Source organism: Trichosurus vulpecula, chromosome 5 (genome assembly GCF_011100635.1).
Source record: "Trichosurus vulpecula isolate mTriVul1 chromosome 5, mTriVul1.pri, whole genome shotgun sequence".
Classification (NCBI taxonomy): Eukaryota; Metazoa; Chordata; class Mammalia; order Diprotodontia; family Phalangeridae; genus Trichosurus; species Trichosurus vulpecula.
In genome coordinates this window covers 33,253,006-33,277,959 of record NC_050577.1, presented here as the reverse complement: position 1 = coordinate 33,277,959, position 24,954 = coordinate 33,253,006, and the positions used below count along the sequence as shown (strand labels likewise).

General features: G+C 38.5%; 1 protein-coding gene across 1 annotated transcript in view; it reads right to left on the bottom strand.

The window, feature by feature from the left end:
* ZNF385D (zinc finger protein 385D) overlaps positions 1–24,954 on the bottom strand; it is a 284,531-nt gene that overhangs the window by 143,127 nt on the left and 116,450 nt on the right. Inside the window, exon 5 of the mRNA XM_036760487.1 lies at positions 550–660. Coding sequence (XP_036616382.1) covers positions 550–660 — 111 coding nt within the window. The remainder of the gene's footprint in view (positions 1–549; positions 661–24,954) is intronic.

Genomic DNA, 24,954 nt, shown 5'->3' with positions numbered 1-24,954 from the left:
GGAAATCTCATTCCTTAATTTTTAAAGCACCCCTTGCCAACTATGCCAAGACAGGGGCAATGTCATAGTGTTCTCAGGTGATTAATTAACAATAATCTGAGGCCAAGATGAAAACATAAAATGAAGAGGGTAAGAGTAGCAAGACAAAATATCATCAATTTCACAATTTTGGCAAGTGTTTATCTTGCACAGAGAGGAATTTGCCCATAGCTCAAGTCAGCGAGCCTCCAATGGGCCTGTGTAGCTGAGAATCTGACCAGATGCCAAGTAGCCCTGGGCCATGTACCATTTCTGTGCCCACTGGGTGATCAGGTTAAAGTACCACTAAGTTATGCATACAAAACATATAGTGCATGCACTGTTCTTCCTTATCAAAAAATGAGCAGGCTTCCAAACTAAAAGGCATACCATGGATTAATGCAGTTTCAATACGATAACACTATATGCTTTTTCATGCTCAGTTCTGGGAGAGAGAATGCTTAAGGAAGCCTTATTATGATTAGAAATATACAATGAATTTTTATATTAGATAGTAAATGATAAACTTACATCAGAATTAAATCTCAACTGGCAAATGTTGCATGATATGATTTGCTTTCTTCGATGAGGAAGAGGAACCCCAAATGTATGGTTTATTACAGCTTTCTGAATTGGGTCCATCTGTAACAAGAAAAAAAAAATAGAAATAAAGTTTGTCAGTTCCATTGGAATTCTTTTCCACTAAATAGGCAATCTGAACAGTTCTAATGCATAGCTCACAAGATTTTTAAAAAAGCATTTTTTTTTAATTTGGAAGGATTAGTTTTCTATTTTTCTGGCAAAATAGGTGACAATAAACCCAAAGCTCAGGATGATAATAACATAATAAATGTCTATATCACATCTTTCATAGCAACCCATTTCTAATTCAGAGTCATGGACTATGTTGTTTCATCACCATAAATCAGTAATTGAAATGTCACAAGAAACTTTTTTTGTCAAATGCTAATGTCACCAGTAATATCCTCAATCTGTGTCCACATAGCACCAATTATTTTTAAATATTAGTACATGGAATTGGTCAACTCAGTTATTGGGAAATTATACCTTTATTGACCCTTTGATTTAATACTTGATCAGACATGTCATTTTTCCCATTTCCCTCCCACACAGGGAAGCATAGTAAGATGAAGAGAACTCTGAGTTTATAGTTTATAGTCAGAAACTCATGATAAAATCTTACTTTTCTGGTTTTTTTACTTATGTTGCCAGAGGAAAAAAGAATTTTACTGCTCTAAACCTTGATTTTCCTATTCATATAATAAGGCCCTTGTATAATATCATCTATAAAGGTCCCTCAGTGGATAGAGTACTGGTCCTAAAGTCAGGAAGACTCAGAGTCATGAGCTCAAATCTGGCCTCAGACACTTAGTAGCTGTGTGACCTTGGGCAAGTCACTTAACTGTGCTTCACTTTCCCATTTGTAAAATGAGCTAGAGTCGGAAATGGCCAACCAATCCAGTATATTTACCAAGGAAACCCCAAATGGGGTCATGCAGAGTTAGACATGACTGAATAACAGCCAAATGATAACAACAACAATGTACATGGGCCTCAGTTTTCTGTAAAAATGTGGAGCAAACTGTACCATCTGTCAACAGCTACACAAGTGCTTCTTCTATGCATGAGGATAGGCTTAGAATGTAGTTCATTATACCTTCCAGCAGCAGAGCTGAAATGGTGTAGACAAGCATTCAGCTGAGTTCTCCCAACATTCTTTTTCAGACGACTTTAAAATAGCACCTCAAACCAAATTGAGGAGCAGCAGAACCAACAAAAGGTCAGAGGGAGACATTCTTCCATCCCTAGACAACAAAGGAGGTCAGAAACAGATATATCTGACACACGGGAGGAGGCTGGCCTAGAGTCCATGTGAATGAAATTCCATGGGTGAGACTAAGTGTTGGTGACAGAAACATCAGCAACTTTAGGAGTTTTCAAACAAGAGACAAGTAGAAGGATAAATAGGAGAAAGTAGGATGGAGAGAAATGCACAATTAGTAATCACAATGGTGAATGTGAATGGGATGGGCTTCCCCATAAAATGGAAACAGATAGCAGAACAGATTAGAAACCAGAACCCAACACTATGTTGTTAACAAGAAACACACATGAAACACGGAGACATACACAGAGATAAAATTAGGGGCTAAAACAGAATCTGTTATGCATCAACTGAAATAAAAATGGCAGGGGTAGCAATCATAAACTCAGAAAAAGCAAAAGCAAAAACAGACTTAATTAAGAGGGATAAGCAAGGAAGCTACATATTGCTAAAAGGAACCATAAGGAATAAAGTAATATCATTACTAAGCATCTATGCACCAAATGTCATTGCATCAAAATTCTTAAAGGAAAAGTCAAATCAATTACAAGAGAAAATAGACAGTAAAACCATACTAGTAGGGAACCTCAACTTTCTCTTCTCAGACCTAGGCAAATCTAAGCATAAAATAAAAATGAAGAAGTCAAGGAGATTGGTGCAATCTTAACAAAGGTAGATATGATAGCTGTCTGGAGAAAACTTAATGGGAACAGAAAGAAGTATACCTTTTTTTCTCAGCTGTGCATGGCACATTCAAAAAAATAAACATTAGGATATAAAAAATCATAACCAAATGCTGGAAAGAAGAAATATTAAATGCACCCTTTTTAGATTACAATGCAATGAAATTACATTTAATAAAGGGCCATGGATGCATATATTGAAAGCTAAATGGAAAATAAACAATCTAATCCTAAAGAATGGGTGAGTCAAAGAGCAAATCATAGAAGCAATCGATAATCACATTAAAGAGAATCCCAAAATTTGTGGGATGTAGCCAAAGCAATACTTAGGGGGAAATGCATATCTCTAAATGTATACATCAGAAAAAGAGAGAAAGAGCAGACCAATGAATTGGGCATGCAACTAAAAAAATTAAAAATTCTCAACTAAACACCAAGTGTACATCCTGAAAATCAAAGGACAGATTAAAAATTAAAAAGATAAAGAAAAAAGAATTAACAAATAGAACTAAAAACTGGTTTTATGAAAGAAAATAAACACAATAGATAAACCATTGGTAGTTTGATTTTAAAAAAAAAGAAACAAAATTATTAGCATCAAGAATGAAAAGGTAGAGGGAGGGGGGTGGAGCCAAGATGGCAGCTGGAAAGCAGGGACTGGCCTAGGGCTCTCCCCCAGGACCCTCCAAACACCGATAAAAAATGGCTTTCAACAAATTCTAGGGCTGCAGAACCCACGAAATAGCAGAGGGAAGCAGGGTTCCAGCCCAGGACATCCTGAATGGTCGCTGGGCAAGGAGCTGGGAGTGGAGCAGAGTCCAGTGTGGGCTGCGCCTGGACCAACCAGACCAGGAGCTGGGTAGAACTGGCCCTAGTTCCCTGAATCAGTGAACTGTGGCAGTTACCAGACATCTCAACCCACAAGCACCAAAGACGACAGAGAAGGTTAGTGGGAAAAGCTGCAGCGACAGAATGAAAGGAGTTCAGAGCCTTAAACCTAGGGCTTCCTCACTTTAAGGTTAGCTGTCTCACCACTTCACTCCCTGCCTTTGTTTAAACAACAACAACATCTATCTCTTTCTTATTTCTGGAGGCTAGGGCATCAATCCCTTAATGCAGGCCAAGATGTGACAGGCTTTTTTGGCAGATAGGTGGTGCTGTGGATAGAGCACAGGGCCTGCAGTCAGGAAGAACTGAGTTCAAATCCAGCCTCAGATATTCCCTGGCCTTGTGACTCTGGGCTAGTAAGTTAGCCTTTCTGTGCCTCAGTTTCTTCTTCTGTAAAATGGGGAAGATGATACCACCGATCTCCCAAAGTAATTGTGAGGACCAAATGTGATCACATTTGTAAGGCATTTAGCACAGTGCCTGGAACATAGAAGGTGTCTAATAAAGGCTTGTTTCCTTCCTTTCTTCCTTCACATTACACATCTGGGTCACTGAGTATGTGGTACACTAGAACTCCTAAATCTTTTTTTTTTCCCCTGAAAAATTGCTCTCTCTCCATTGTATCAGATTGTCTTTCACCTGCCTTTGTGGTAAAGTATTGATAGCAACCTGTGATTACTGTCCTAGGAAGATCAATTAAAGAAACCATGTATTTGGAAAACAAACAAAGGCTTTGCAGAGTGCCTGGGGCTGTCAAATTCTTGTAGGGCCATTGCCTGGAGGAGGGATTAGAGGAAAAGCAGGTAGGCTGTATAACAGATAGAGCCCTGGACTTGAGTCAGGAAAGACCAGAGGTCAGATCCTGATCCAGACACTCAACTACCTGTGTATCTGTCAGCCTGTCCCTTAATCTCCCTCAGCTTGGCTTACTTATTTATCAACAAAATGGGAATAATATATGTATGTATGTATGTATATATGTATATATGTATACATAAATGTGTATACATATATACATACATATATATGTATGCATATATATATATATATATATATATACACACATATATACACATTTGATCCCCACAACAACCCTATGAGGTAGGTGTTATTATAACAGGAATAACAGTGGGGCCTACCTCATAGGGTTTTTGTGGGGATCAAATTAGCATTTTATAATCCTTAAACTTATATGTAAATGCTAATAAAAGCTTGTTGTTCTTCTTTGCCCCAGAGGGAAGAACAGATAAAAGTTACAAAATTTCTGTCAAATATAAGGTGGAGTGGGAGGGGAAGAAGCCTAAGGAATGGAATGCTTTTGGTCATAGTGAGATCAGACCCCCCCTCATTTCTGGGAAATCTTCAAGTGAAGGCTGCATAAGAGGGGTTTGGGAGGGGGTCTTAAACTGGTATAGATGGGGGTGGCCTCTGAAATCCCTTAGTATCTTGAGATTTGGTAATTCTAGCCCCATTCCCTACAGGTCCAACTTTAGATGCCTTCTTATTATTCTAATATATATATATGTTGTGTGTATGTATGTGTATGTATATGTGTATGTGTGTACATATATTTCTTGGCAGTATACTTAGTTAGGATCATAATCTCATAAATTTAGAATAGCAGAGATTTCAGTTGTCATGTAGTTTGACCCCATTTCATACCCAATTATTATTAGGTATGATTTGATTATATATAATTTATATAGTATTCTAAGGAGTTATATAGAATAATATATTGTTCTCTACCACTTACCTCCCACAGGTGAAATCTGATCTTCTTAAGGAAGATTAACCATTTTAATTCAGTCTTTCTAGCCCCTTTCATGCCACGTTACCTGGCACGCAGCAGCCACTCAATAAATGTTTACTGAATTGAGCTGATTCAAATTGGAAGAGACCTCCAGAGAGACATCAGTAGGGTTTGTCCTATGCTCTGATCCTTTGCAGTGGTTTTACTCAGCTACACTTATACCTACTAACCCGTATGTCTTAAAGCACGAGGTTCAGTTCTCTCTGGGCCCCTTTGCTGATGTACATGCCATGCTGAATGACAGACTCCTTCTTCTCCTCCTAGCACATAAATGCAGTAGGGTTGGGGCAATACTACAGGGCCACCAAAGAGGCTGGGAACAGGGCCACCAAATGCTTACAAGGGCCAGAAATGACATGAATGGAGTAACTCTGAGGACCATCCAGTAGCCTCTGCTTTGTTTCCCAGGAGTCTTTTTAGGCCACTTTAAAAATAGCATCCTAAGGCTTCTTTCCCACAGTCATCAAGGACTTTGGGAGACAATCAGACCTCAATCCACCAGCTGAAATATAAATTGGAAAGTAAAGTACATCTTGGAAGAAAGGTCATGGAAATGAGAGTAAATACTATAGCATATCCTGGGTGGTAGCTTTTCTGTGAACAAAAAGGGTTCCATTCCCATGGAAAATGGTATAAATATACCCATAGCCCACAGGGGAAAAAGTTCCCTTATTGAAGATGAATTTTTTTTATATGGAATTTCATATCTGAAAGTTCTGAAACTCTCAGCATAAATCGACAAGCCACTACTATGTGCAAAGAAATGTGCTAGGAAGGATATTGCATGTTCTTGTAATACTCATGCTCAAAAACTCAGGAGATAATCATATTATCATATTAATACTAAGAGGAAAAGGAGGAGAAAAGGAGAAAGATGAAGAAGAGGAGGAGGAGGAAGAAAGAGAAGGAGGAAGGGGAAGAGAAGGAGGAGGAGAAGGAAAAAGAGGAAGGAGAGAAGGAGGAAAAAGAGAAGGAGGAAAAGGAGGAGAAGGAGGAGGAAAAGGAAGAAAAGTTGAGTAAGCTGCCCCATCAAGCCTTGATAAATTACACAAACATTAACATATGTTCTCAAAAAGAAGAATGTGAATGTCTAAGGTGAGAGCAACCCAGTATTGTTACTTTAAGAGAATAGAAGCTGCAATCAGATGACCCAAGTTCAAAAACTGCCTCTATTACTTATCTATGTGACTGTTGTCAAGTGACCTGTGTGACCTGCCTGGGCCTCGTCTCCTCATCTTTGAAAAAATAAAATAAGGGAATTGGATGATATTAACTTGGAGGCTTCTTCTAAGCTTTAAATCTATGATCTTATCATCAAGAGTCCAACTATTCTGAAAGAATGAATGACTATATATAGTCAGAGGCTATGTTTAGCAAAAAAAAGAAAAAAGAGAACCCTATTTTCTCCAATTTTGGCCACCTTTTTTTTTTTATTCCACTGAAAGCTCAATTCGAGAAGGAAAAAAAGAAAGATTAGAACAAAACAAAGCATTTAAATCATGCTGAATATAGCTATGATCTTAATATTATAGTACAAAAAAGAAAAATAAATAAATCTACCTGTATTTATTATCACATACTGATATAATTCTTTCACCTTCTGTGGGAAGGTAGCTACATTAACTAATAAAAATTAAATGAAATTGAGTTGTCAGAACCTTAAACAAATGATCTCTTTAATGCATGCCAATAGACTGGAGGGAGAAAAAATATTAAAGCTATGAATAGGTGCTCCCAAGCCTAACATATTGGCTTAATTAGCTAATTATTTAATATTCAGTGAATTTTGAATAGAAAAAAATAATCCATTTCATCTTCTTATTTCCCTCAGCTATTGCTGGGTTTTTGCCTGTTTATATACTCGAATTCAATTCCAGAGTCAGCCTATGACCTTTCTTAATCCCAAGTGAATGTTTTGCTTAATTTCAGGCAATTGGATCATCAGATTCAGACAGAACTCTGACGTGTTTCCCCCTTACATCTTGTCTGGCTGTTCTGCTAAATTAATTTGTAAATGAGGATACCAAGACCTGCCTGAAGTTAAACTGCAAAGCAAGGTTTTCTTCCCAAGGATGTCTATTTCCTTTCTTTTCTCTATCAAAGAAAGGACTTACTTATTAGGTATCTATTTCTGCTTCCCCAAGATACTTGTCCCCTTATTATTATTATTATTATTATTATTATTATAGAAATCATCAATCTCATTTTTTAAATCAAAGTTGTAGCACTGGAAGATTAGATTTTTAACAACATGGCAAAGAGGAATCTTCAAGCTGCCTACCCTACCAATCAGACTTTTTAATTTTTATTCATTACTGCTACAGAGTTCACTCTGGGATTTCTCCATAGCAATAGGTAATAAGCTTCTTGGAGCTATTGGAATCACAAAGTGTGATGTCATCTTGGCCCACAAAGTTAAGCAGCAATGATAATGCCATGAAGTGGGAGAGATTATTTATGTAGTCCCTCCTATGTGCTAAGCACTGTGCTGAGGGTTTGATCCTTCTAAGAACCCTGGAAGGTAAGGGTTATTATTATCCCCATTTTACAGTTGAGTAAACTGAGGCATGCAAAGGTTAAGTGGCTTGCCCAGGGTCACACAACTAGCAAGTGTCTGAGGCCAAATTTGAACTCAAGTCTTCCGGACTCCAAACCTAATACTCAATCTACTGCACCACCAGCTGCCTTCTAAATTAATTAAACAAACTCTAAGAATTCTAAATCAGATAATATTCAACTTCTCCTTCCTTGAGGTCTTTAAGCAAAAGTTTCATGAATAATCATTGAATCGATATACATTTATTCATGCACTTACTATGTGCCAGCAACATGCTGAGCACTGGTAATACAAAAAAAATGGCCCAAAAAATAGTTCCTCACCTAAGGAAGCTCTTAGGAGCCACCCCTTTAATCCCACCCTCCTCATTTGAGAGATGAGGAAACCGAGGCCTAGAGAACTAAAGAGACTTATCCAAGGTCATAGAAACCAACCTGAGAACTTGAATCTATTCTACTTACTCTCATTCCAGACCTCAATATACCATAATATAAAATAAACAAAACCTGGGAAACAAATACTTGTCGAATGTAGAAAAACATAAAGGGTAAAAGAAGGAATCCCCAGAGATTCACTTCAATATTCTATGGTACAGAAACCGCATCTAAACCCGAAAGAGCAACGATTGCTTTGGAGAATCAGTCTTCTCTCTAGCCTGAGGAGAAGTATCCTACAGACCTTGTCTGAGCAGCAGCCAGAGGTTGGGAAATCCTATGCCCAGAGATTTTCAACAGCAGATCAGAGCTAACAAAACTGAACACAAACCATCCAAACTACCACACCTTCCAACCCTGAATTAACAAATGAACAGAAATGCATGTCAGACAGCAAGTCATCTCGGAGGTTAGACAGTCTTTTAACTGCTCTTCTTTCGGTTCTTCACCCTCTCATCAACAAGCCTATGAACTGGCCATCACCAAAGCCTACAATGCACTCTTTGGTCACCTCCCCCTCTCAGAATCACTACCACTTTAAAGATCCATAGAAGAGATATCTCTTACAAGAGCCTTTTCTTAATCCTCCCAATGCTAGTGCTTTCCCCTTCAAAAATGTACTTTTTATATAGTATGTACATATGTGTGTATATATATGCATGTGTGTGCATATATATATGTAGTTAAGATAGAATGCATATATATATATATATATATATATACAGAGAGAGAGAGAGAGAGAGAGAGAATATATGGTAAATCATCCACTATATATATATATGTATATATTGTCTATATTGTGAATATGGAACATATAATGAGTATTCATTATATACATATATATAGTGTATATATATCATGAATATAGAATAAAAATATAATGAATATTCACTAAATAAAAAGCAATTTATTTTGAAGGGGAAGGCACTAGCATCTAGAAGGATTAAGGAAAGGCTCATTTAAGAGATACCTGTATTTGTATCTATCTATCTATCTACATACACACACACACGCACACACACACACACACACACACATACATGCACACACACACAGAGAGACACAGGGTTTATAGGTATATATGTTGTCTCCTCTAGTAAAACACAAGCTTCTCGAGGTTAATTCTTTTTTTTTCTTTCCACCCCCAGCTCCTGAAACCTAGCATTGTGCCTGGAACAGAACAGGTTAATACTTGTTAATTGATTAACTAAACCAAGACTAAATTTAAAGAATAGGGGCAGGAATACATAATCTAGTTAGCTATATCTCATTATAACAGATTCTACCATCACTTAAATGTCTATGTAAACCTAAGGTTTATCAAATCCCTCTATCAATATTTGCTGTGACAAAAAATTGCAAGACAAAAAAAAAATTAATGTGGATAGTTCCCAGAATATATCATAATCTGCTTTGTGGAGAAACCTACACCCGCCATTGAGTCCGATATTTGCCCAGTCACTGATATGCCACCTCTACCATTCTTTACATTAAATCACAAACAGGATCAGCTGAAGGATAAGCAGAACCCAAATAACCTCCCAGCACTGGTTGCTACTGCCCAACTCCATTAAATCAATTATGCAAAGAATGGAGGCTCCTGGGATACTCCAACAACTGCTGGTTATTAAATCAGGGGTGGAGAAGCAGGGAAAGAAAGCCAAGCAGTGGAGAAAAGAAACGAAGGCGGATGGCTCTCAATGATGCAGATTACTAAGAATAAGAAAATACCATGACCAAGAAGGGGGAGGGGATTTGGGTAAGTAAATGTATTTGGGGGAATGCTACAAAAACCTCCAGTCCCCACCATTGCTAGGTGTTATAAATAGTAGCTGCTGCTAGAAAGCCACAGTCAGTGATGGATGCATATGCCTTTTTGGGACTGGCTGTTGACCACTCACTGATTGGCTTTTTCAGCTACACCTGCACATAAGAATAGGGATTACAGTCACCAGAGCATCTTCCAGAACACAGCTTAGTCTACTATATCCTCATTCTCAATTCCACCCTGATGCTATTCTGCAAAATGAATGCCCGAACTTCTAGAAACCAAAATATTTGGATGCTTGCCAAAGTAGTTAGAACGTGTCTAAATGTAAGAAACTTTCCCCTGCCAAGAACTTTTGAACATGGCTATCTGCCCAAATATTATAGCTCCATAAAGCAGTGCATTAATGATGATGAAGCCAAGAAGGAAGACTGAAAGGGGAAGCAACATCATGAGTAGATGAATTGATAATGTCTCATTTTTATGGGGAAAAGTTGTTTACAATTTATAATGTTATTCACCAGAAATGTGGGACCTGTTACTATTAAATATATGGAATGTACTCAGGTCCCTGTATTTAATGTTGATAAATGAGTGAAAAAAAATCAAGTTACCAAAATAGAAGCCTAGGCTTTTAGAACACGAGAAGCTTAGAGAGCATTAAACACAACCTTATGATTTTACAGATGAGAAGACCAAGAGAAAGCACTTAGGTCAAATTTTCTAAGTTTTTTCTTATTTTAAAATATTTTTTAAAGGAACATAGTGGATTATTATGAAATAACACAGTGTGTAAACAGCCAAGACAATTAGAGATTTAATTCAAGGGCACCTCAAGGTCTGAACCAGCACATTGAAGAACAAGAGGAAGCCAGGATATTCAGCCTAAACCTTCCCAATTGGGGGAGATTTAAAAAAAAAAAGCCTAAGCAAGGAAGGGAGAGTATGTATTTAGAGACAGGTTTTTTCCTTGCCTCATTCACTGAGCAAACTTTATTCTCGTTCACCCAAGAAGAATTTTCAGACATCTATGGGTCAGTCAATAAACCTTTATTAAATACCTACTATGTTCCAGGCACTGTCCTAATTGCTGAGGACGCAAAGAAAGACAGTCCATGATCTCAAGGAGCTCACACTATATCAACATACAAACAACTATGTGCAAAGGCAATATATATAGGAGAAAGTAGAAATAGTCAATAGAGGAAAGGAACAAACATTAAGGGAACTCAGGAAAAGCTCCCAGAAGACAGACTTTTATATGGGATGTGCTCCATAGGGAAGGCTAGGAAGAGGCAATATAGGAAGAAAGAAGAGGTAATAGATGTTTCCGCAGTATCCCTGACTAAAGAAAGGAATCACAGTAGAGAAAGTGGAGGTTGAAAGGTAGTGCCTGAAAAGGAATATGATAAGCACCAGACCTGGTGTCAGGAGGACCTGAGTTCAAATCTGGCCTCAGACACTTACTAGCTGTGTGACCTTGGACAAGTCACCTGACACTGATCATCTTTAAAAAAAAAAAAGAAAAGGAATATGATAGAGAGCACAAAGAATAATGGAGAGGAGAAAATTGAGAAATAAATGTTTTAGTGGGAGAAATCTATAAGGAAGAGAAAAGAATTTTTAAGATGGAGATAACGTGGATGTGAAGGGTAAGTTTTAGGATAAAATGGACTAGAAGAAAAAAAGTCAGTTAAGAAGCTTTTATTAAGTGCCAACTGTATACCAGGAAAATGTCAAGTACTCAAATATAAGAATGGTGCTGTGATAACACTGATGTTGGTGTTTAATTCAAAGATGTGGATTGGAAATCCCCTCCTGTGCAGCTCTTGCTTAGTTAACACTTTCAGGCCCAGAGAGGCAGGGGTGGGAAGACACGTCTAGTTAACACATTGATGGCTTTTCCTAGATTTCTTTGTGACGTTGCAAAGCTGTAGCATGAGTCTCTTTGCCAGTAGGATGGTAGGTGAGTGACAAATGCTTTTGCTAGAAAAACTGAGGTCAAACATTTACTTTATAATGACAATTTTTCTACCCTTTGAATTTGCTTGGGTTGCAAAGGTTGATGACATATTGCAGAGAAAGCTGGACAGTCTTGGAATCAAAAATACCTGAGTTCATTCTTTGCCTCTTCTATAGCTAACTATCTGTCTTCCATGTGACTATCACAGGAAGTGGTAACTAAAAGCAAAACCCTACTATAGAAATCCTTAATCCAACTTGAAATTTTCACAGAGGTCATGATGCAGAATGGTTACATAATCTGACTCTGGTGTGTATGTGTATCCCCTATTCAGCCATTAGTAAACAGAAAAGCTTATCAGCTACCTTTCTCTATGGATAAACAAAGCCTGGCTGATAAAAATTCGCCTAACCTTAAAACAAGACAAAGACACAATCCAGATCCCCTCCCAACCACCCCCCCCCAACTCCCCCTCTCCCCTGCCAGAACATACTGTGTTTTGTACCTCAAGAATTCCAAAAGAAAAAAAAATGGCATTTCTTTGAGGGAGAATTCTGAATGCTTTCTGAACTGGCTAACCTTTTCTTCGAAGGGATTAGCCATCTGCAGGCTTTAACCTCCTCCCTGAGCCGTAGCTGGATGTTCAGGCAAGCACAGAGAGCTTAAGCCAGGCACTTCTAACTCTGATCACAAACATTTTTTGGCTTCCCATCGTAATCGTAGCAACAAACATTTTCAAGAACAATGAATAACTCTGTTTGCCAGTTCTCTGACAAAGTTACAGAATTTCCAAGCTGGAAGGGAAGCATCCAATGCACCCATACCTACAAGAGAATTCCTTCGATGATACTCCCGACAAGTGGTTGTCTGGCTTTTGGCTGAAGCCCTCCAGTGATGGGGACCTCACTACATTCCAAGCAGCTCTTTCCACTTCTTATTGCGGGTCAGGTTTTTGTTTGTTCTTTCTTTCTCCTTGACATGAAGTCTAAACTAGTTTCTTTCACCCTCTGTTCCTTGTTCTCAGCAAAAGGGTATAAGCAGGAGTTAATCCTTTGTGTAAGAAAACCCACCAAATATTTGAATATTGGCACTCTCAGGCAATTTGGTTCAGTGGTCCTCCCAACTGCCTCAGAAGCATAGCAATTACATGCTTAGCTTTTTAATTTATTCATAAAGAACTAATGCGTCCCTCCCCCACACATACACCAACAGAAGTCAAGTCAAACCAAGAAACATTTATTAAGAACCTACTATACACTAGGCACTGTGGAAATGCTGACACATACATAGCCTGCTTTGTATCAAATTTTCATTACCCTGTTTTCCTGTCAATTCTAGTCCCTAGTAGTCAATCCCATGTCCAGTTTGGCAGGATTAATAAAAATGCATCTAATGTGCCCCAGCCCAAGAGTCTGTTGTTCATTGTTTCAGGTTTGATGTCTTACAGTGAGGGCAAATAGCAATTATTTTCTATTCTGAAAAGAAATGCTGAAGATCTTCCCCTCCCAGATTGATACCTTTGTTATGGTAAACCAGGCCACTTTTTTTGTCTCAATTCTTATCTGTCCCTTAGTCATTGAATGGTTATTGCCTCACACAAACTAAGACCCAGGGAAGGCCTTAATTTAGAAAGTTCAAGGTCACCCACTGTGCTCTGGGCCACAGCCAGTCATTTAGACTTGTCTTGGTGACTCTAAAGGAGGACATGTGGGTGATGACTTTCTCATAGCTCTGCCTCACTTAAATCCATTTCACACACAAATCAAGACATCACCCTCCTGATGTCACTGGTCCTCTTTGAGGAGGAAGGAGAAATAAGAATCACAACAAAAACCACAATTCCCCAAGGCTGGAAAAGCTATAGGTGTGTAGCACACAGGGTAGTTGTTGAAATGTACTCCTGATGTGTGTGTGTGTGTCTGTGACTGTGTGTTAATTACATAGCTACAAAAACACCATATACAATTAAACGTGTCTGTTTTCTTGGGTAGCATATACCATAATGTTGGAATAATCCTATGAAGAGGATCAAAGGAATAGAGCTGATCTAGGAAAAGTTTGGGCTTTCTTGGCAGGATGGGCCTTGAAACTATTCTAATTTGGTAAAAGCATAGTAACCATCCCAGGACCAGAGACAAATTTACCCTCTTAGAATGAAATGAAGCAAAAGGATAGAACATTACCCACTCTCTGAGAACCATAGAGAGCTTGAAACTTCCACCATCAAGCTCCCTAAAGCCAAGAGATTTTACTTAGTTTTTGTTCTTTTTAAAAAATCTTTAGCACCTACAAGTGCCTAACCTATAGTAGATATTTACTAAATGCTTACAGAGAGATTACTGTCCTTTTGATAATGGGCAGAGTACATGATGGCCAGGTTGAGTCTGGTCCTTTTGGTGAATAAGAACAGGTTAATCGCCAGTACTACCATCTTGTGGTTAAAATATGATGAGAAATTTTAATAAATGAATTTGGCCATCATGTGCTTTTCCCTTAGAGAAAGATTTTTCTGTCAGTCTTGAATGAGAAAGCAATGATCATAGTCTTGCAGTTTCTTCTGAATTTGTCTGGCTTGATAGATATAAATAACACCAGGATAGAGATGGATATATGGATAGAAGGATGGATAGATGGATGGAAGGCAGGAAGGAAGAGGGGGAAGAAGAAAAGGGGGAAAAGAGAAAGAAGAAGGAAGAAAGGAAGAGGGAAGAGAAAAAGAAAGAAAAGGAGGGAGAGAGATAGCCACAATATGACCCAACAGTAAAAATTCTGGGTTTCTATGACAACAAAGTGTAGGCCAGGCTGTTCATATCCTGACTACTCATAAATCCAGCTAGAGGTAAAATAGTTAAATAGTTAAGTTGGATGTGTAAGGGAAACTATTAAAAAAATAAGTGGAAAAGTCTTTTGGCCAGTGGAGACATTAATTGGTCCTTATGCAGGGCAGGGAGGAAGCTGAGCATTTATATCTTTAAAAACTGGATTACCCTCAGACTGGTAATTCTTTTCTTCAGGTCTGTTACCTCATGTATAAAGTAAAGAGACTGTGGTCTATTAGAAATAGTACCAATTCTGGAGTCAAAAGGCCTGGGTGAAAATTCCACCTTTGATGCTTACTACCTGCCTAAGTAACTTAACCTTGGGACTCAGTTTACCCATCTATAAAATGTATGGTGGGGGGGGGGGTGTTAAGAAAAGATGGTCCCTGAATTACCTTCCAGATCTACAGCTATGATCTTATAATTTCTAAAATGCCTTCTGACCAGAAAATTCTAGGAGACAAGTTTCTTAATGGATAGATGTTAACAAACCTTATTACTTTCTCTCTTAGGTTCAGATAACAGGGAAAAACAAAGATTTGCACAGGAACGTAGAATCAGAGGGAAAAAAAGATTCAAGACAGTGAGATGGCCTGTGTGAAGTTGCACCAATATAAATCACAGTTTATCTTTTTATTTTAGATCATTTTAGTAATATCCAGTGAATTTTCCTCCCATTTTTGCTCCTCTGCAAGAATGGTTTGGCGTAAGAGAAAGAGCACTAGGTTTGTAATTAGAGGACTTGGGCCTGAATCATGACTTTGAGTCTTCTGATGAATATATCCATAGGTAAATCATGTGACCTCTTTGGACCCCAATTTCCTAGCTTTCAAATGACATAGTCAGGGAGAAAAAAAAAAGTTCCATGGCTCATCACACCTTGAGTTAAAAATAAAGTCACAGCCATATAATTAAGAGAGTGGTTTCAATTCCAAGAAGGGAGGGAGAGAAGAATGGAGAAGCAGAGATAGGGAGGGACAAAGGGAAGGACTAGGGAAAGAAGGAAGTGGACATAAAGGGAGGAAGGGTGGCGGAGAAGAAGGAAAGGAGGGAGGGAGTGATGGAGGAAGGAAGGAAAGAATGAAGGAAAGAAGGAAGGAAAGAAAAAAGAAAGGAAGGTAAGGAGGGAAGTTTGTACTCAAGAAAAAAAGGGAAATAGGCAGGTCAGAATGGACAGAGAGAAGGAGGGAGGAAGGAAGGAAGTCAATGCTTGGGTCAAGCCCTACTTATGATGGGGATTATGCATGTGAACCTTCTCAGTGCCACAGGCAACTCTCCAAGGCTCAGAGCTACACAGAAGGTTCTGATCAACATTGGTAGAGGGAATTTCCTCTTCTAGGAGCTTGTCTACACCAATAAAAATAACAAATCTAGTTTCTATTCCCACCTTCCCCCATATACCTCTAATTCTTCTTAATCCTCTAATCCTTCCATTAATTACTGCTCCATACAGTCTTAGCAAAAATACCTACAGGTGATCTGAGCAGTAGGAGGAGACTGTGATAATTTTGAAGATAATGAGATTAATTGATTTAAGAATTAAAAGCAACAATAAATATTTTTGAGCTCTCAGATAACTGAGCTCCCAAAACTGTTCCATTGTTGTCAGTCAATAAACATTTACTAAACACCGACCATGTGTCAGGCACTTGTTGAGCATAATAGCATAATCTTGCCTAAAGTCTGGCATGTATTGTTGGGTCATTTCAGTCACATCAGACCCAACTCTTTGTGACCCCATTTTGAGGTTTTCTTGGCAAAGATACTAGAATGGTTTGCCATTCCTTTCTCCTGATCATTTTACAGATAAGAAAATTGAGGAAAACAAAGTTAAATGACTTGCCCAGGGTCACACAGCTAGTAAGTGTCTGAGGATGGATTTGAACTCATGAAGATGAATCTTCCTGATTCCCAGCCAAATGCTCTATCCACTGTAACACTTAGCTGTTTAAGCTTGGCACACAGTACGATCTTAATAAATACTTGCTGATTAATCGATCACCCACTATGTGAAATGGGACAAGGTGAGGTACAAAGTTTAGATAAGAAAAGCCTTCTCTCAACGCACTGACCATCTGGTAGGACTAAGGAAGGGGTGAATACTAAAAGGCAGTACTCAGGCTGATGGATGGACATAGTCTAGAAATTTAGCACAGGACCTAGGCTCAAAGCACAGGCCAGATAATAAGCATGCGCTCAGAAACCTTTTCAGGCTTGGAGATGAGGCTGCCTCTAACGATCATTGTCCATTTTCAGAACATTCGGTACAAACTTTGTAGATGCACAAACACGAACACTTTTTTTTACACCCAAATGCAATACAGCTGGAGATACTTATAGCATGTTGACACATGATATGTGATGGCATTCATTAAACATGAGAACACTGATTTCAATGCATCATTTACATTATTGCATGTTAGAATATTTATTCTGCATACTCTCCATTAGCTCTGCCATTCCTTCCAATTCTGAAATTCTTTGAATCCACGAGGGTCCCAAAGTGTTGTTCCTTTATTTCTAGACTAACACATGAGTGCATGAATTACTAGAAAAATAGTACTGGTCCCCCCAAAGTTTGTACTCAAGAAAAAACAATGAGGGTAACTGGCATATCAGGTAAAAGTCTGCCATGTTCATTTTAGAGCAAGTAATGGTTGTTAGCATGGAAGAATTGACAGAATTTCTCCCATGGGTCATTGCTTTTTATAAAACATTTTCCCTTCAAGAGAAGTATCTAAGCAAAATATGTCACTTCCTCTGAAATGTGCTAAAGCACATCTCAATAGAGTCCTTCTCTTATTTTAAGCTATAGGTGTCCTTCCTTTACTGATCACAAATATTTAAGTATTTTATATTCAGTTATTCATTTTTCAATCTTGTCCAACTCTTCATGACCCCATTTGGGGTTTTCTTTGCAGAGATACTGGAGGGTTTTGCCATTTCCTTCTCTAGCTCATTTTATACATGAGGAAACTGAGGCAAACAAGATTAAGTGAGTTGCCCAGGGTCATACAGCTAGTGTCTGAGGCCAGATCTGAACTCAGGAAGATGAGTCTTCCTGACTCCAAGCCCAGCACTCTATCCACTGTGCCACCTAGCTGTCTAAGTATTTTATATATTGCAAAGAAAATACCTGTTAACGGATTGACTGAGGATCCCCCCCTCTCCTGGTTTCTAATTTCTTCCAGCGCTAATAATGAATTGCCAAAGAATTCCTTTTGTTTCTTCCCCTCTTTTTCAGAGGTTGGTTTATACTTTTAAAAGACCCCTTGCAAATGAGTGTCAAAATTCCCCAGACCTTTTCCTGTAACCAGCTCCTTTCTCATAAGGCAGAGAAAGCCATTCCTAGTATTCGACTGAAGCTAACTACCCTAGCCATGCTGTCTGCTAATGCCCAGGAAAATAATGTAGCTTTCTGAGTCCTTCCGGGGTGGTGATTTGAACTCTCAAGGAAAAACATAGTATGCATCAGCTGTTAGAGCACAAACCTGATTTTACGTTCCAAAAACAGGAAAGGACATATACTGCATGGAACGTTATACTGTTCCAATTCCCGTTTTCGTTTTCCCTTGTAAGGCCACAAAATGATGAAGTTAAGTTAGCCTTGCCCAGTGTCGTTGGCTACATCATAGAAATTCAAGGTTTGGGCATGGACAACCGTAAATCAGTCACACAAACTAATCCTGGGACAAGCAGCATGAATTGTACCCTCAGTTCAGGGTTATGAGGGGTCAAACATCACCCCAGAGGGGAGAGACAGAGACCCCAGGATATTGGCACAAGCTTTCTTTTGGGAAAGCCTTGAAGGGGGGGTGGCAGTCTCACACAGGATCACACATTTAGTGCCTGCAGGGAACTCGGGAGGCCATTGAGTCAGATTCCTTCATTTAAACTGAATTTCGGAAGGGTAAAGTGGCTTGCTCCAAGTCATATGATTAATAGTTGTCTCCTGGAGGATTCTACCTCAGTTGTCCTTGATTCCAAGCCTACACTTTATCTAGGAGCTTCCTACTTTAACTCATTTTTCTTATATGCTAGTTTCTAAGTTCTGTTGTTTTGATATTTCTATAACATAAAAAGTGCTGCCAAAATCTTCTAACTTGGCACCCTGAGCCATAGCCCCAGTAACCACACCCTGGTTCTGGCTCTGGTCATGAGCACCCCTGGCTACGGCTTCACTAAAGGTTGATTTGGGGAGTGTTTTCAATTTAAACCATGATATAGTATTTAGCCAAAAGACTCACCAGACCCCATCACCCACCCCAGTCACGGGCCCTTCAGTTTAATCCATGAGTAGATAGGGAATTCTTGATAAGACAGTGTGAACTTTCTTAAAGGTCCATAAGACAATAAAGTTTGGATCTGAAACAGTTTCTTCAACTCGGCAAAGGCAAAAATTTGGAAACAAAAAGTTGGAAAGGGGGGAAAAGATCTAAAATGTATCATTCTTATTTCAAAAACCTATTGAGCATGCACTATATATGAGGCACTGGGTTTGGGGAAACAGAGATGTAAGGCATGGTTTGTTGGACTGTGGGGGTATTCAGGGAGGACTCTAATGTGAGGACTTGCCAAGGTCTTTTCAGGGCTATCCATCCACCTTTGGTGTCCAACACGTCACCCGCCTCTCACCCATAACTCCTAGAAGCTATAGCATGTACATTGGCCACGCTCCAGTAAAACTGTCCCAACAGACAGGCTAAACCAGTTTGAGGGTAACTGACAGGCCTCAAACCCATCAGTGAGTTAAGGAGATGTTTCCCTCAAACACGTTAAGACTTCCCCCAGTGGAATGGGCAATTGAGAATGATTTGGTCCAATGGCCATGAATGTGACTAAAAAGCAGGTACTGTGGAGAATGTAGAGCTTGGTCAGACATTGGAAATGCTAAGGTCATCCACTGAATCCTGGGCTATCACCAGGCATCCTGACTTTTGTCTTACCACTGGACTTTAATTACTCTGGAGGAAAGAGTGAGGCTGACAACTTTGTACAACTCTTGCTCACTTAAATCTAATTCATGTGAGAGTCAAGATATCACCCCATGCTATAATTGGTCCTCTTCAAAAATGCAGGACAAAACCACCAGGCATGGTCCATAAGCTCCAGAAGGTGAGGAGTGATGGGGGACAGACAGGTACATAGCAAGATTAAGAGTAATTGGAAATAACCTATTACAAATAACAAATGAGAGGTATAAATAGTATACTACTGACCAATATTCTCAGAGCTCAAAGGATAGTTAGGACTGTCTGGCAGGTTTCATGGAGGAGCTACGATCTGATTGCAATTAGAAATGAAAGGAATTTTAGTTGAGTTTATTTGAAGAAAATAGCACCTAAGACTTGAATAAGTAGAGAAGAAAAGGCGTTCTATACCTGAAACACCACACGAGCAAATAAATAGAGGTGGGATTATGTGAAGGGACCAATGAAAAGGATTAGTCTGGCAGAAACAGAGGGTATTCTAAAATAAGGAGATAATATGAAATTAGGCATGTAGTTTATGTGTGTAGGGCATCAAATGCCAAGCCAAAGAGTTGGTAGTTTTTCCTATGGAAAATGGGGAGCCATTAAAGTTTACTGAGCTGGGACAAGTAGGGAGACAAGATATGGAAGACAGGTTTTAGGAAAATAAAACTTCTACGGATAATTCCAAGATTTTTAGCCTGAATGTCTAGGAAAATGAGGATAACAATGACAGAAATGGAGAGCATAGACAGGAAATTAGTGCCCTGGGCACAACGATGAATTAAGTTGAGGTAACATAGATCCAGGTGAGACCACTAGGTGGAGCTATTCAGCAGACAGCAAAAGTCATGAAACCCGAGCTAGGGAGAGAGGTCAGGGCAGGGGGTGGAAATTTAGGAATCTTCTACAGAAAGAGGCCACTGGCTGCCTAAATAGCATTCCATTACCTAGACATCTTTTAAGACAGTTATATGATCCTGACAGCATTGGCCCCAAACCAGTTTCACCTGAAACAGTCAAATATTGTAATTAAATCAAAGTTTTACTTTGGTTTAAAAAAAAAAAAAAACGAACTGGATATTCCAACTCTCTGCAGATGCAGTTGTAAGCCTTTAAATATGAATGCTGTGCCTCAAAAAAAAGGCAGCTGAGAACAGAACAACATTATTTTTTTCTGTATTATCATATGCAATCAGCATTAGATGGAATATACTAAAAAAAATGACTTATTCAGAATAAACAGCATCTAACACAAAGACATTCTCACAGATGGGAAGTTGTCATCATAAAAGCCCACCCTCCTCTCGCCCCACTAGTACACTATTATGACTTCAAGAGGCAATTTCAGTATCACATCTGGGAAATGTCATTCATTAACTTCTCTGGCATCGCTGAATAGACTATAAACACAGTACACTGGATCTCTGACATATCCCTGTATGGTTTACTCTTTCCTTTTAATCTTAAATCATTTTTATTTGCTATTTTGACACATCGAGTTTTTATGCTGTTAAAGCCTCTTTCCCTCTAAATTTTATCTTATTTTCTTGTTTTTTTTTTACAATATTAGGCAATAACATGATGAAATTGACCACACTGTTAGGGAAATAGGAGCCATGAAAAGGGTATTAACACTTCATGGTGACATGGGATTGAATTATAAGGGCCATTTCCAAGAAACAAGGTGTCATAGACAGAGGGTCATATAATCTAATACTTACCCAAATCACAAATCCCATTAACAAAGCCCCCTATGAGAGGTGATCCAGGAAGGTAGAGGTGGAAAGAAACATGGAAAGATCTAGTCCAAATGTTGCATTTTAGAGATCAGGAAACTAACACCCAGTGGGGAGCAGGTGACTTGCCAAAGGATACCGAGGTGGTAAGTGGAAAGGTCAGGATTTGATCCCAGGTCACTGGTTCTAAATCTTTTCTCTTTAAATTTTGATTCCTTGAGAATTTTGTTTCCTAGAGGTTATTTGGTCCCTTCGGTTTTAGCTAAATAATAATGCAGTAATTATGTTATTGGGCAGCAAGGTGGCACACACTGGAGTCAGGAAGACCTGAGTTCAAATTTGGCCTCAGATGCTTACTAGCTTTGTGATCCTGGGCAAGTCACTTAACCCTGTCGGCCTCATTTTTCTCAACTGTAAAATGATCTGGAGAGGGAAATAGTGAACCACTCAGTATCTTTGCCAAAAAAAATACCCAAATTGGGTCATGAAAAATTGAAAAGATATCAAACAGCAACATTATGCTATTAGTTCATGAAATCACAGGGACTTAGAATAATAGGTTATAACCTGTGATCTCATAGGTCATAAAAGATGATCTGCCCCAACTCTGCTCTTTAATTCTTCTGACCAGGTGTCTGTCATTTTTTTCTGTAAGATTTCTATGGAAGCAAATTCTGTGGGGTCCTCTGGTCATTCGTTTCTGGATCCACAAAGCATTTTGGGTCTCTCCAGAAAAAAAAAGTTGTGATATTAAGAACAAAGTATTTTTTTTCCCTTTCCTCTTCAGTTCTACTCAATTCTATTAATTAGGATCTATCTCACAGGCCCTTGTCACTTTTCAGTTAATTAGAAACTTTCTGATGAATTGCAATTCAGCAGCTTCTTCCTTTCAAGATCCTTTAAAGACACAGTTATTTGCATACCCATACTGACTACTTTATGGTCTCAAATTTCAAGGAAAAGATTGAAAGGGGATCTGATAAGCCACTCCTGCTATTTTTAATTGAAGAATTTCTGAATCCTTTAACAATGTCTGTGTCTTAATTAAAAGTGCATAATTTATTCAAAGTATGTATTACAGTAATTAAGTATATATTCATACATACATGCAACATACATACTTATATGGAGATGCTCACTGAATTTGGAGTCAGAGGATTTGTATTCTAATTTTAACTCTGTCATCACCTACTATTTCACCTTGGCCCAATCATTTAAGCTCATTGGGGCTTCGGTTGTTTTTGTCTGTTTTTTAATGTGTAAAATGATGAGATTTGACTACAAGGCCTCCAGCTCTAAAGCTATAATGCTATATTTGATATCAAAACTCAAACCCCATTTTCCCCAGTCATTGAAATAATTATTCACTGAGGAGATGTGGTTTCAGAAAGTCTTGGGAAGACATATCAACTGATGCAAAGTGAAGCGAGTAGAAGCAGGGGAACACTGAACACCATAACAGCAATATTATGAGGATGATTAACTAAAAGACTTCGATAATCTGATAAATACAATGATCTACGAGAATCTCAAAGGGCCTATAATGAAAAGTGCTATCCACCTCCAAAGAGAGAACTGATGAACTCAGCGCAGACTGAAGTATATTTTTATCACTTTATTTTTCTGTCTTTCTTTTGGCAACATGGTTTATATGAAAATTTTTTAATAACTTTACCTGTTTGCCTTTTCAATGGATGGGGAAGAGACTGGAGAGATGGAGAGAATTTCGAGCTCAAATTTTTTTAAAAATGAAATTATTAGTTACCTAAAAGTGGACCAATATATTTTTCATTTTTTCATCTTTTAGTTTATTTTTTATTTTTAGTTTGCAATGCTCAGTTCCACAAGTTTTTGAGTTACAAATTGTCTCTCTCTCCCTTACCTCCCCCCCCGCCAAGATGGCATGTAATCCAACATTGAACCTATTTACATAATAGTCCAGTTGTAAAGAAGAATTATAACCAATGGAATGAAACATGAGAAAGAAGAAACTAAACCAAAAAGAAGGGGGGAAAAAGAGGAAATAGTTTGCCTCAATCTGCATTCAGATGCCATAATTCTTTCTCTGGTTGTGCATAGCTTGTTCCATCATGAGTCTTTTGGAGCTGTCTTTGAACCTTGCATTGAAAAGAAGAGCCAAGTCTACCAAAGTTAGTCCTTTCATATACCATGTCTCTGTAATTGTTTATAATGTTTTCCTGCTTCTGCTCCCCTCACTCAGCATCAGTTCATATAAGTCTTTCCAGGTTATAATGAAGTCCATCTGCTCCTCATTTCCTTTAGCACAATAGTATTCTATTACATTCATATGCCACAATTTGTGTAGCCATTCCCCAATTGATGGGCATCCCCTTGATTTCCAATTCTTTGCCGCCACAAAAAGAGTTGCTATAAATATTTTTGTAATACTGTGGACCAATATATTTTAACAGAATGTCAAAGAGCCACAAAATTACTGAGAAATTCTCTTACTTTTTTTCTGACAAACAATAGAGATGCTCAAATGAATTTAGGCATAGATGAAATATTTATCCAATGTTCAGGTCATACAAAGCTGATGAGAGAGTTGGTTGACAAGCTACAGAAAGGAATCAGTATTCAAAAGTATCTTGACAGACAGATGAGAGCATTGGACAGAATTTAAAAAAAAAAAAGGAATTCAATAAAATTAAATCAAAAGTATTTGGTCCCAAACAAAGGAGTTTCACAAATACAAGATGGGGGAGGCTTGGTTAGAGAGAAGTTTGTTTGAAAAAAGACCTTTGGGATTTAATAGACTGCACACCCAATATGAGTCAGTGGTACAATATGGCAGGAAAAAAAAGCTACTGTGTTCTTGAGCTTGATGAGACAAGGCAGAGCTTGAAGAAATCAGGTGGTTCTAGCCCTCCTGCACTCTGCCTCAATTAGACAATATGTGCGGGATTATACTCAGTTTGGACCACTTTATTCTAAGAAGGATACTTGTAGGTAAGGAAGGATCCAGAGGAGGTTAGTCAGGATTGGAAGGGTTCCCAAATTCATGCTATGAAAAGATTGTTTCAAGGACAGAGAGAAATCTTGGGACAGGAGAAAACAGAAGGAGGGAAGGGCATGACAGCTTCCTTCAAATATTTGAAGGGCTATCCTATAAATGAACTCGCTTGGCCCTGGAGGCAGAAACAGGAACAAAAGGAAAAAGTTAGAAAGAGGCAAATGTAGGCTTGACATCAGGATAAGCTTTGGATTTTGACTATTCATAAGCAGAATATTTTGCAATAGCAAACTATGGATTCCCCTTCATGGTGGGAAGCTTCAAGCAAAAGCTGGATGACCACTTTGCAAGTACTCCTTAGAGGAGATTCTTGTTCAGATATGGAATGGTGGCTGAGGTTCCTTCAAACTTAAAACTTCTCTGATTCTAGGTCAGAATTAAGATATATGGAACCTTTATAAAAATAAAAAGATGACTGGGCATGG